The 10,750-nt window shown below is 59.3% G+C and overlaps 2 protein-coding genes across 2 annotated transcripts in view; one reads left to right on the forward strand and one right to left on the reverse strand.

Annotated features, from left to right (window-relative positions):
- The window catches only part of LOC103913706 (fatty aldehyde dehydrogenase-like), a 5,718-nt gene extending 3,088 nt beyond the window's left edge, over nt 1-2,630 (forward strand). Inside the window, 5 exon segments of the mRNA XM_009320237.1 lie at nt 110-204; nt 340-481; nt 657-823; nt 2,220-2,411; nt 2,558-2,630. Of these exon segments, the coding sequence (XP_009318512.1) occupies nt 110-204; nt 340-481; nt 657-823; nt 2,220-2,411; nt 2,558-2,575 (614 nt within the window). The 3' untranslated portion in view covers nt 2,576-2,630.
- A 1,022-nt stretch (nt 2,631-3,652) lies between these two features.
- LOC103913705 (multidrug and toxin extrusion protein 1-like) lies at nt 3,653-10,227 on the reverse strand. Its single transcript, XM_009320236.1, has 17 exons — nt 10,005-10,227; nt 9,580-9,681; nt 9,307-9,375; nt 8,892-9,040; nt 8,736-8,778; nt 8,562-8,606; nt 8,060-8,157; nt 7,766-7,863; nt 7,130-7,243; nt 6,948-7,015; nt 6,575-6,683; nt 6,318-6,393; nt 6,170-6,239; nt 5,699-5,831; nt 5,236-5,330; nt 4,589-4,736; nt 3,653-4,169 (listed from the first exon to the last, which is right to left on the reverse strand). The coding sequence occupies exons 1-17, from the start codon at nt 10,173-10,175 to the stop codon at nt 3,949-3,951; spliced, it is 1,809 nt and encodes a 602-aa protein (XP_009318511.1). The 5' UTR covers nt 10,176-10,227; the 3' UTR covers nt 3,653-3,948.
- Nucleotides 10,228-10,750: the final 523 nt, after the last annotated feature.

Below are 10,750 nucleotides of genomic sequence, written 5' to 3' on the forward strand. Positions count from 1 at the left end.
AGGGCAGGCTGTTGCAAGCCCTTGGCAGGGGCTCAGTGGTGGGGCAGGGACCCCGTGGGGCACTTGGACATCTCTGGGCCATTGTCCCCAAAATGCGGGTGTCGTGCAGGCTTTGTTGGCTGGGCTTGCATCGCCCCGGACTACATCCTCTGTGACCCTTCCATCCAGAGCAAAGTGGTGGAGAACATCAAGGCGACTCTGCAGGTGAGCGTGGAGTTCCCCGTGCTGTGGGAGTTGTCCCCGTTACAGCCCAGGTGTGAGTTTTGTAGCTGCAGCCCTGGAGCTGTGGTTGTTGTGAAGGTTTGTTGAGCGCTTTGGTTCTGCTGTGCCCTTCGGCAGGAATTCTATGGGGAAGACGTGAAGTCATCTCCGGATTACGAAAGGATTATCAACAAGCGTCACTTCAAGAGAATCCTGGGCCTGCTGGACGGGCAGAAGATCGCTCACGGGGGAGAGGCTGATGAGGCTTCCTGCTTCATAGGTGCTTCTGGCAGCTGTTGGGGAGGGGAGGTGGTAGCAGGTGCCTTTTGGGGGCTGTGTATGTGCCTGGTTTGCTCGGTGTGTGTTGAACGGAGGCAGTGCTCCGGCTGAGGTCCTGTGATTGACCACGTCTTCTGTCCTGCTCACTCCGTCTCCTGCCCTCCTGTTTGCCGCAGCACCGACTATCCTCACCGATGTTTCTCCGGAGTCAAAGGTGATGGAGGAGGAAATCTTTGGACCGGTCCTCCCCATTCTGACCGTGAAGAACGTGGACGAAGCCATTGAGTTCATCAACCGTCGGGAGAAGCCCCTTGCCCTGTACGTCTTCTCCAACAACAAGAAGGTGGGTCTGGGCTGTGCTCCCCCACGGAGGCATCTCTGCGCAGTTCGATCCTGAACGTGGCCAGTCCCAGGCACGGCTCCCCCCAGGGCCCGTGTCGACTCCTCTTTGCTTGTGAATCGTAGCGTTTGCTTCACGGGGGACCACGAGTGTCCCCAGAGCTGCTGGAGGCTCCCAGTCTCCTGGCTCTGTTGTGCCAGCTCAGGAATTTAGGTCAGGGCTTTGCCCTGACACAACAGCCCCGGGTAGTTTGGGTGGGAGGGCTATGGAGCACCCTGGGCTCCGGCTGCTGTGCAGCAGCCTCCGACCTGTCCCGCTGAGATGGAGCCTTTTCGCTTTGTGTCTGTTCCAACTGGGCAGATCTTGTGCTTAAGTAATGTAAACCTGGCCTCTCTCAAGGGACAAAGCACAGCCTGTCCCCCCTCAAAGGGGGATGCAAGCATCACCTTGACACCCACCTGCTCTGGTAAATGCCATGGTGTTGGTGGCCCATCTTGATTTCCCTCTGTTCTGTGCCATCTCTCATTCTTGGTGGCTGATCAGACAGGTGATATCGGAGACCTCCAGTGGTGGCATGACAGCCAGTGACATCTTCAAGCACTCTGTGGTTCCGGATCTGCCCTTCGGCAGTGTGGGTATGTCCCTGCTCCATCCCGTACACCTGGTTTCAGTCTCCCAGCAGCAGCCTCTGACCCAGGTGCCGTCATGCCCGCTTGGCAGTTCAGGAACTTTCAGCTGCATTTTCCCATTATTTTCACTGGTGGATTCCTTTGTAAAAAGGCTCATTAGTGGTTGGAGCAGTGTTGGTGCCAGTGGGAGAGAAAAACCCTCCGGCACATCTGTCCGCAGCTCCAGTTCTCCTGTGCCGGGGCGTGGGATGAAGTTGCCTGTGGCCAAGCAGCTGGTTGAATTTCCACGGTCACTGTCAGGCTCGTGGCTTTGTGGCTGAGACAGCCTGGCTGTGGGTAGAGGGCTGAGGTCTTGGGTGTTTCTGATGGCAGGTTGTGTCCCACTGCTTGAGATAATAGACCCTGTTGCTCCTGTCCCCGACCCCAGTGTAAATTTTGTGGGAGAAGCAGGACTGGCCCTGGGGAGGAGAGGGCTGGTGCCGTTAACATTTCAAGGGTGGATGCACACAACCAGCCTGAGCACCAGCTCAAGGCAGTGAGCAGGTCCTCACTTATTTCTGGGTAGTTATTAAAGCTGCTCTTTGCTTCTCTGCCCTTGGGGAGCAGAGCAGCTGCTCCAGGTGTGAGAAGCACCGCGACCAAGCTTTCCCTGTGTCCTGAGGGCTGCCAAACAGAATTTAAGAAATGCAGCTGTCACCGTGCATGGTGTGACCTGCCTGGGTTGTGTCCCTCAGATAACAGCGGGATAGGTGCCTACCATGGCAGGGTAGACCTTCTCCCACCGCCGCGCCTGCTTGATCAGGGACCTGAAGATGGAGGTTATGCACAAACTCCGGTACCCACCTGGCAGCCAGAAGAAGGTGGATTGGGCCAAGTTCTTCCTCTTGAAGCGGTTTAACAAGGGCCAAATTGTACTGGTCATCTTGGCCCTGCTGGGGATTGTGGCAGCGGTGGTGGCAAAGGTGAGCTTTGGCTCTCTGCTGTCCGCGTCAGTGCGTGTTCCCAGCTCTGTCCCCTGAGCCCCACCTGGTCTCAGCCTCCATCGCCCTGTTGCCTCGGGCTCTGCTCCCTCCCTGTGGGACTCAGCCTTGTTTCTGTGCCTCTCCAGATGGTGTCCCCTGGATGAGAGGGGTGATCAGCAGCCAGCAGCACACCGGACCTGTAACCCGCCACTCGCTCCTTGCAGTCCTAGTGCTGAACATTTTTTTTGCTGCAATTTCTTTTCTTCCAAGGCAGCCGATGCGCTGAAGAGGTAGAAGCAAATGAAACGCACCTAAAGCAGAGAAACTCCGAGCTGGAGGCTCCGGCTCCTGTTGAAACATGGGAATCGATCCAGACCTACACCATTGGTCATGCCTCAGCAGTGAGTGGCAGCACGTAGGAGGAGGCAGCATCTGCCCTGCTTTGCAAACAGGAGCCCATCTAAAAGCTCTTGGGAATGGGGGAATCGTTTGTCACAAGGGTATCAACAGGCTCAGTAACGACTGGCTTTGTTTTATCCCCATAGAAAGCTGTCTCATACCAGCAATAAGCCTAACAAAATGTGGGTCTTATTGATGGGGACAGTCCAGGCTGGTTGTCCCCAGCAGCCAGCCCAGAGCGAAAATCCGCTAAGAACCTGCAGCATCCCATCCTTGAAAGGACTCAAGACCGAACGGGTGATGTCTTGTTGCAGGGGAAACCACCTTTAGCCATCCAAAGTGTGCAAAGGCTACCTGAGGTGACAGCAGAGGCTTTTTGAGCTGTGGCCACACTCTGCTCCAAGGACTCGAAGAGTGCCAGGGACCGCTGCACTGCTGGTGCGCTGCATTTGGGGCTGCTGGGGGCAACGACAGGGGCATTGCTGCAACCAGAGTCCCAGGTCTGGGGAAGTCCTTGGCCAGAGTGGCTGAGCACCCAGCCGTCTCATCTGTAATTGAATTTCAATTTTTTTATTGATTTACTGGTAGTATTTTACCTCCAGACTCGTAACTGAAAGCTGACCTTGAGCCTTGCTGAATAAAACCTTTGTTTTACTGTGAAGGCCACCTGGGGCACAACCCATGTGTCCCAGCCCCCCGCACGGGCTGCAGCCCCCAGCGTCAGATGTTTCCCTGCTCCAGCCTGAGCCCTGCCCTCAGCCTCCACCCAAAGGAGCCAGCTCGAGTCCAGCTGGGTTTATTCTTTATTTGGCATTTGTCACGGAGCAGTGGTGTGAGCCGGGCTGTGCTCGGCTCCGGTTGGCAGGTGATAGCTGGCAGCACGGGCTGGGAGGGGTTACCCGCACGCTCGGTGTGCGTCAGGCAGCCCAGAGCGGCATTTTGGGTGTCGGAGCAGCTGCAGGGCCCATTCCCGAGCGATGTCTGAGCAGATGCTGCCAAATGCTGATGGGGGCCCTTTGGCTCCCATGGGACAGGCGTGTGCTGGATTCTTTTCGCTGGCCAGTCTGTGCTTTGTACGTCCATCCGTCAAGAGGGGCTTTCACCCCCAAAGCAAAGTCCCCAGAGTCCCTGGTGTTAGTCAGTGTTTGCTGGTCGTCAGCTTTACGACAATGCCGAGCGCAAGTATTGCGACGGCTGCAGCCCCTGCCAGCGCGCGCCGGATGATCAGCTCCTTGGTGGCCATGGCGGTGGCCGGAGGGGACGTGGCAGGCGTGGCTTCCTGGGGCTCCAGCTGGTACGTCGGTCCCTCTATCCTGGTGATGCCTGTGAGCATGACGCCATTCTGCGCATCCACTCCCGCTGCAAGAGAACGGGGCAGCGTCGCTGAGGGCCTTTGGGGGGATCGAGGTGTTTCTTGGGAGGGTTTTGTCTGAGGTCTGAAAGCACGTTACGAGCAGCCCAGAGCATGGAGATGTCCAGCCCTCAATGGAGCTTCGGTGGGACCTGGTGACTGCAAGGTGAGAACTGCCCAGGGTGCCCCATCCCTCCAGGTCATCCCCCTGCCAGCCTCCGTCACCCTCCCGAGCCCACCCTTGTAATTATCGTACAAGGTAATTGATGCCAGTAACTGAGGGCATCACCAGCACTGCGCTGCACCCCCATTTCCTGGGCTTGTTCCTGGCTTATGTGACTCCTTGGGGACCCTTTCTGCACCCAAACCCATCACTGCACGCAGTGCCCGGCTCCCCCATCCCGCCGTGCGCAGCTCCTGGCCATACCTACGCACCCCCGCACTGCCATGGCCGGGGGGTAATCGTGGGGCGGTGGGGCTGACCCCACACCAGAGTGAAGCGCCTTGCAGGAAGGTTCGGGGCCCGGGTTTGGCTCCTCCGGCAGAGGCTGGGTCACTCCTGCGCGCCGCTGAGCCTGGGGGAGGGAACGCTCTGGGTTTAGCCGGCAGTGCGTGGCGTGGGAAATCCCCACCAAGCAGAGCCAACATGTTGCCTCTCACGGGGTTTGTCTGGCTGGAAATGGCACTGTGTAGCTGAAAGATGCCCAAAATGAGAGATGCTGGCTGGTGGAAACCCTGGAGCTGTTGGGGCGCAAGGTGATGCTCAGGGCTGCAGTGTTGAGGTAGCCTCGGTCACCCCGTCTGCTTTGTGCTTCATGTCCCCAACCACGGGCAGCACCAGGCGCAGAGGAAACCTTGAGGCCATTGAGTGCACGTGTGGGAGGGAACCGAATACAGGGACGTGGCTGCGGTCACGGGTGCGCTGGGTTTTGCTGGGGGCACTGGAGAACAGCCCTGGGCAGCACTGGCCCGTGGGATCAAGCCCGTGATGCTGACTCATCCCGCTGCGATCCCAGCCAAGGCACTGAGGACCTTCCCGCTGGCAGGGCGCGATGCTGTGGGCGCGCGGGTTACCTCCTCGGCCGCCTTCCTCCAGTCCATACGGGAGATGTAAGCGATGAAGCAGGTGCAGAGGATGAAGACGGAGATGAGCATGCTGAGCCAGAGGCCTGCAGAGGGCACGCCGGTGTGAGCTGGGTGCCGTGGCCGGAGCAAACCCAACCGAGATGGCATCTCGGGACAGTGAGTCAAGAAAGGGGATGTCACTGAGGTCAGCAGGGACACGGGGGTGGGGCACCCACCCGTGGGTGCCTGCTGCGGGGCTGCCCAGCAGACCTGGCAGTGGTTGCTTTTTCCCACTATAATTAAAAGCTCTCAGTAGTTGCAGGGGCCACCCCAGTGTGTCCAGTCCCCAGCCAGGTAGAAGGGCAGAGCCAGGTGAGAGGGTCATGGCGAGCCATCGGTGGAGCTGGGGGGAGCCGCATCTATCCGCGGGGGATTTGGGGGCACGCAGAGCTGCATGCCCGGGGGTGGGTACCTATGACGCCGATCCTGGCCACGAAGAGCAGCACGGCTCCCAGGGGCAGGCCCACACCATAGTAGCTCACGGTGTTGAGGATGGCACCGAATTTCTGCTTGCCTATGCCTCTGAGCACTCCGCTGCAGGTGCCCTGCCGGGGAGAGGGAGAGGGGCTGGGGCCAGGGCCGGGAGCGCCGCCTTGGCCGGATTCGGGGCTCTGCCACTGCCTGGGGGCTGGTGAACCAGCCTGGTAATGAAACAGCTCCCCGCCTCTGCCTGGTTATTTCTGTGTCCTTGCCCGGTCCTGTGGGTCAGCATTTCTTTGTGCACTTGGTGTTTTCTAAGGGGTGACCCCAGGAGCTCTGCAGCGTCCCAGTGCATGTGCCGGTGCCCACCCGCAGCCTGAGGGACCCCCAACCGACCGACCTGCGATTCTGCTGCTCAGTACCGAGGTCCTCTACCAAAAGTAGCAGCATCCCAGGGACTTACACACATGGCTTCAAACAAGTGGAAGACAATGTAGACAGGTATGACCCAGGCCACCAAGTCAACGATCTCCCTGGGGACAGAGAAGAGCCAATGATCGCTTTTGGGAACCAACCTCTGCACACCGGGGCCGGGAGCCGGCGGCACTCACTTGTCGCGGGTAAAGATGTATCCCAGCATGTCCTTCGTGGCAGCCAAAATGACCCCCACAGCTATGCAAAAAACCCCTGAAAAACAGAGCAAAGTGCTGAGCCTGGCCCGGCCGTGACGGGGAGCTCGGGAGCAGCCAAAGGGAGAGAGCAGGGGACACCAGTGTGTGCCGCGGGCAAAGAACTGCAAACGCTCCCTGCTCCTGCTGTGCCTGGAAGGAGCCCTGGCAAAGGCTTCCTGGCGCGCGGGCTGCCTGACCTGTGCAGAGCAGGCTGGTGGAGGAGGATCTCTTGGCCGTCTCGACGTCGCCAGCGCCCAGCGCGTTCCCCACCTGCACGCTGGCGGCCATGCCGAGCCCCAAGGGGATCTGTAACCACAGGGCTGAGGCTCGCACGTGCATTAGGGTAATGGGGCCATCGCAGAGAGTGGAAAAACCACCCAGCAGAGAGGGAGACAGAGTTCAGGATTTAATTTAAAACATCTCCGTAGGAGGGATAGGCAGGAGGAGGGAGAGGCTTAAGCGCAGAGGGGGAAGACGGAGATTTGCTGGAGCTGATTTTTGCTGGGTGTCTGTACTGGACTGTCCCTAGGGAGCCCTGGTGGGAAATAATACCCCCCAGCCCTTACTTACCATGAAAGCGACAACGGACACCTCGTAGATGATGGACTGGGCGGAGAGCTCTATGACGCTCAGCAGGCCTGGGGGAGAGGAGTGGGTCAGCTCTGGGTTCAGGCGCCTGGCGGAGAGCCGCTCTCAGCCCCCACGACTGCCGTGGATGCCGCTCTGGGTCACAACTCCCCCTCTCCGCTGACCTATCAAGAAGCTCCCGATTTCGTAGGTCCACCACTCGATGCACGTCATGAGCATGCTGGGGACAGCCAGGGAGGTGAAACTGTCCCACTCCAGCAGGCACTCGCTGGACCAGCCTGCAGAGAGGAGAAATGTCACCTGATGGATGACCAGACTGGCCATGTGTTACATCCTCGAGAGCACCCAAGGCAGCTGGAGGTGCCATTCCTGTTTACAGAGCCACCAGGACAATGCTTCTCAGCTCCATAGGACCTCCAGCAGCAGAGCGTGCACGTACGAGCTCTGCTGATGCCATCCTGTGGGCCACAGAGTGGTGCAACCGTCAGCTCATTACTCCCAGAGCAGAGTGTCTAAGGACAACCTCGTGCCTGTGTCTGTGCTCATCCGGCTTCGGGCCTGAACCCTACAAAGCCTCAGCAGAAAGTTTCATTTCTCCAGAATTAATGTTTACTGCCCGGTGTGGTGCTCTGCCAACGCTTGCGCATGATGTGCTGCCACCAAAGCAGCACAGCGTTCCCGGGGCGTACCGGGCTGAGGTTAATATTTCACCGTCAGGACTAACAGAATTCACTTGGTAGAAGTGGTGGAAGATTCATGAACACTCATGTAAAGTGGGACCCAGAGGGAGACGCCCTTACCTCCCCAGGTCTTCACGTGGAGCTTCTTGCCTATAATATACAGGAACAAGAAAATGGTTTGTGAATACTGAGCAATGGTGTTGGCCCAGGCAGAGCCCCTGGAAAGGAAATGAGAAAGGTTGTCGGCATCCTGCTCACGCCTCCCCGGCTTGGGGTGCCAGAGCGTAACGTCCCGCCATGCCCCTGCAAGCGCCGGATGCTCGGCCGCGCCTGGTGGTGCTGACGTCCTTGAAAAGTCCCTTGCCGTTGCCAGGTGTTGTGTTTTCCCCTCCGTGGGACCTGGGCGCTACTCACGTGATGCCCCAGTGGAGCACGTAGAGGAAGATGCAGTTTGTGACCACGTTGACGACGTTGCCAATGATCCCACTCAGCACCAGCGGCCACATGATCATCTGCAAAGAGGAGGAGATGGGGGCTAAGGCACCTTCACAAAAGCTTCGGGAGAGAGGTGTGAAGGTCCCTGCCAGCCCTGTGCTCAGCAGCTTTCCCAGCCAAAAAATAAACTTCTGATGATGTCGCCTGCTTGGAAAATGAGTGTGTTGGAGGTAAATCCCTGACGAGGGGAAGTGTGAAGGGAGGTCTGTCAGGCAGATGGATACAACTGGCTGTGGGATGGGGTGATCTCCAGGGTCAGAGCTGCTCCGGGGCACCTGGGCAGTGGTGGGGATAAAAGCTGTCTTGCCACCGGGAACAGTGAGCACAAAAACCCCAGGTGCGTGGTCGAGGGGAGCCCTGGGCCGGGCTGAACCAGGTGAGGCTGACCCCACCTGGTGGGTGCGAGGGCAGCAGGACCCACCTGGTTCTGCAGGTATCTTGTCTCCAGGTTATACAGAAAAACCGCCTGAAAAGGAAATTGGTGGATGAGAGGAGGCCAGGACTGAGCAGGGGCTGTGCTGCTGTGGTAGAAAATAGGAGCAGGATGGCCGATCCCCATGCGTGGCCAGCATCCAGGGTGCCCACAGGGACTCACCGGGAGAGCAGGGACAAACGCCATCACGTAGCGCTGGGTTAACCTGGGGGGGGCACGAGAGGTACGGTCAGCGAGGGGCCATGGCCACCGTCCCCCCAGCCCTGCCATGCCAGGGAGGGACGAGGCAGAGGTGTCTGGGCCACAGGACCACCCGACCTGGAGACCTCGGGGTCCTGGCGGATAAGGAGCAGGAGCTGCTCGATGTTGATGAGGATGGCACAGCAGGGGAAGCAGCAGAGCAGGAGGATGAGGGTGGCACGCTGCAGGATCACCCCCACGCGCAGCAGGTTCTTGCTGCCATAGGTCTGCAAAGCGAGAGGACAGTGAGCTCTGCTGCGCTGGCAGCACGCTGGTGCTGGGGGGGACAGGGACCCCACAGAGCATGGAGCAGCCCTGACCACCCCGGAAACCTCCTGGGAAGGATTTGGTATTTTAAGGGGCGCACGGAGCTCCCTGTTATGGGGGACAAGCTTCACAGGTGCAGCCGGGGTGCAATGCAGCACCTGGGCAGCATCAGCCGATGCCAGAAAGCCCCGTGTCTCCAGGACAAGCACCCGCATCTCGTACCCACCTGCGATATCAAGGTGTCACATGCCGAAGACAAACCATAACCTACAGAGACGGCAGTAACATTTATAACCTGGAAACAGAAGAGTAAAAAAAAAAAAGAGCATATGAGCATTTTAGGTAGGGAGAGGGGCTAAAAGGAAAAGTGGGAGTCTGAAATCTCCTCTGTCCTTGTCCGCCTCCATTCCCATATCCCATCCCAGCGTAAGCTGGTGGGAGCCGGTGCCTGGCGGCGGGGGCGGTGCCTGGCGGCAGGGCAGCCCCCGGGAATGCTTACAGCGATGGCCAGCGTGACAGAGGCCAGCTCGACCTTGCCCAGGTGGCCGCAGAATATGGAGCTGACGAGATGTATCAGGAAGATCAGCAGCTGGATCAGGATCTAAGTGTGGGGAAGAGGAGAGGCGAAGGTCAGAGACGGAGGTGATCAGAGGCGGCCGTGCTGGGGGGAGATGTCCAGCTGAGTGCATATAACCAGTCAAGCAACCCAATCCCCCTGAAATGTGAGGTGAAGCTGATCTGAGGTTTCAAGCCCCTTGACGGGTGTTTAGCAGCACTCCGGGGCCGTCTTCTCCAGGAGCTGTTGGAGGTCTCATGTCAGCTGGGCTCTGCTGGCTGAGGGACCCACTCCCCAGGGTGTCTGTGGCATTGGGCTGCGGTTGCAGCCACCCCTGCACGCCAGCGCTCTCCTCCCGGGGTCCTTACCAGCGGCCCCGCCAGCACCAGCAGCTTCTTTGCATCCTCCCAAAAGTTGTCCGGGATCAGGCGCTGAAACCAGCGGCGTTTCTTCCCACAGCTGCCGGGTGCGAGATCGTGCCGGCCAGTGGCCATCGCCTCGCTGAAGCCGTTCTCCTCGGGGAGGTTCGCCTGCTTCATGCTGCTGCTCTGCCAGGGGAGTGAAACAACCCTCTTCCTCTGCGCTCTGTTAAAATCACCCTGCCAGGGTGAGCAATGTGTAACCACAGTGGGGTGAACTTCAGCCGGGGCCGGCCGAGCCAACCGCATGCTCTCTGCTGTCGGCAGCTGCGCTGGCGATAGGAAGTGCAGGCAGTGGGTCAGGGCAGGGCACGGAGCTGGAGAGCCCACTGAGGGTCCTGTGCACCACTGTAAGCAGCGCGGAAGAGCCCGGTCGTGCGGTGCGAAGTGCTTGCTGCCTGCCCCAAGCCAATGTAGGGACTGAGTCTTCCCAAATCGCCCCCGAAAGCCCCCCTCCCTCTCTCCTGCTTCGCCGCAGCTCCGCCGGCCGGTGGGCTGGAGGGTCATCCTCCTCTTCCAGCAGCGATGGAGGATTCATGGGTCTGTGTGCGGTCTCTGGTGAGCTGCTGCCGGCAGTGGCGGGGCTGCTGCCCGTCTCGGCCCCTCTCATCGCAGCGCAGCAGTGGCCAAGACAAGCCGGCCCCATTGGCTCCAGCTGTCGGCCTCGCACAGGACGGCAGCGTCGGGGTTTCCCC

Source organism: Pygoscelis adeliae, unplaced genomic scaffold (genome assembly GCF_000699105.1).
Source record: "Pygoscelis adeliae isolate BGI_AS28 unplaced genomic scaffold, ASM69910v1 Scaffold913, whole genome shotgun sequence".
In the NCBI taxonomy this organism is placed as follows: Eukaryota; Metazoa; Chordata; class Aves; order Sphenisciformes; family Spheniscidae; genus Pygoscelis; species Pygoscelis adeliae.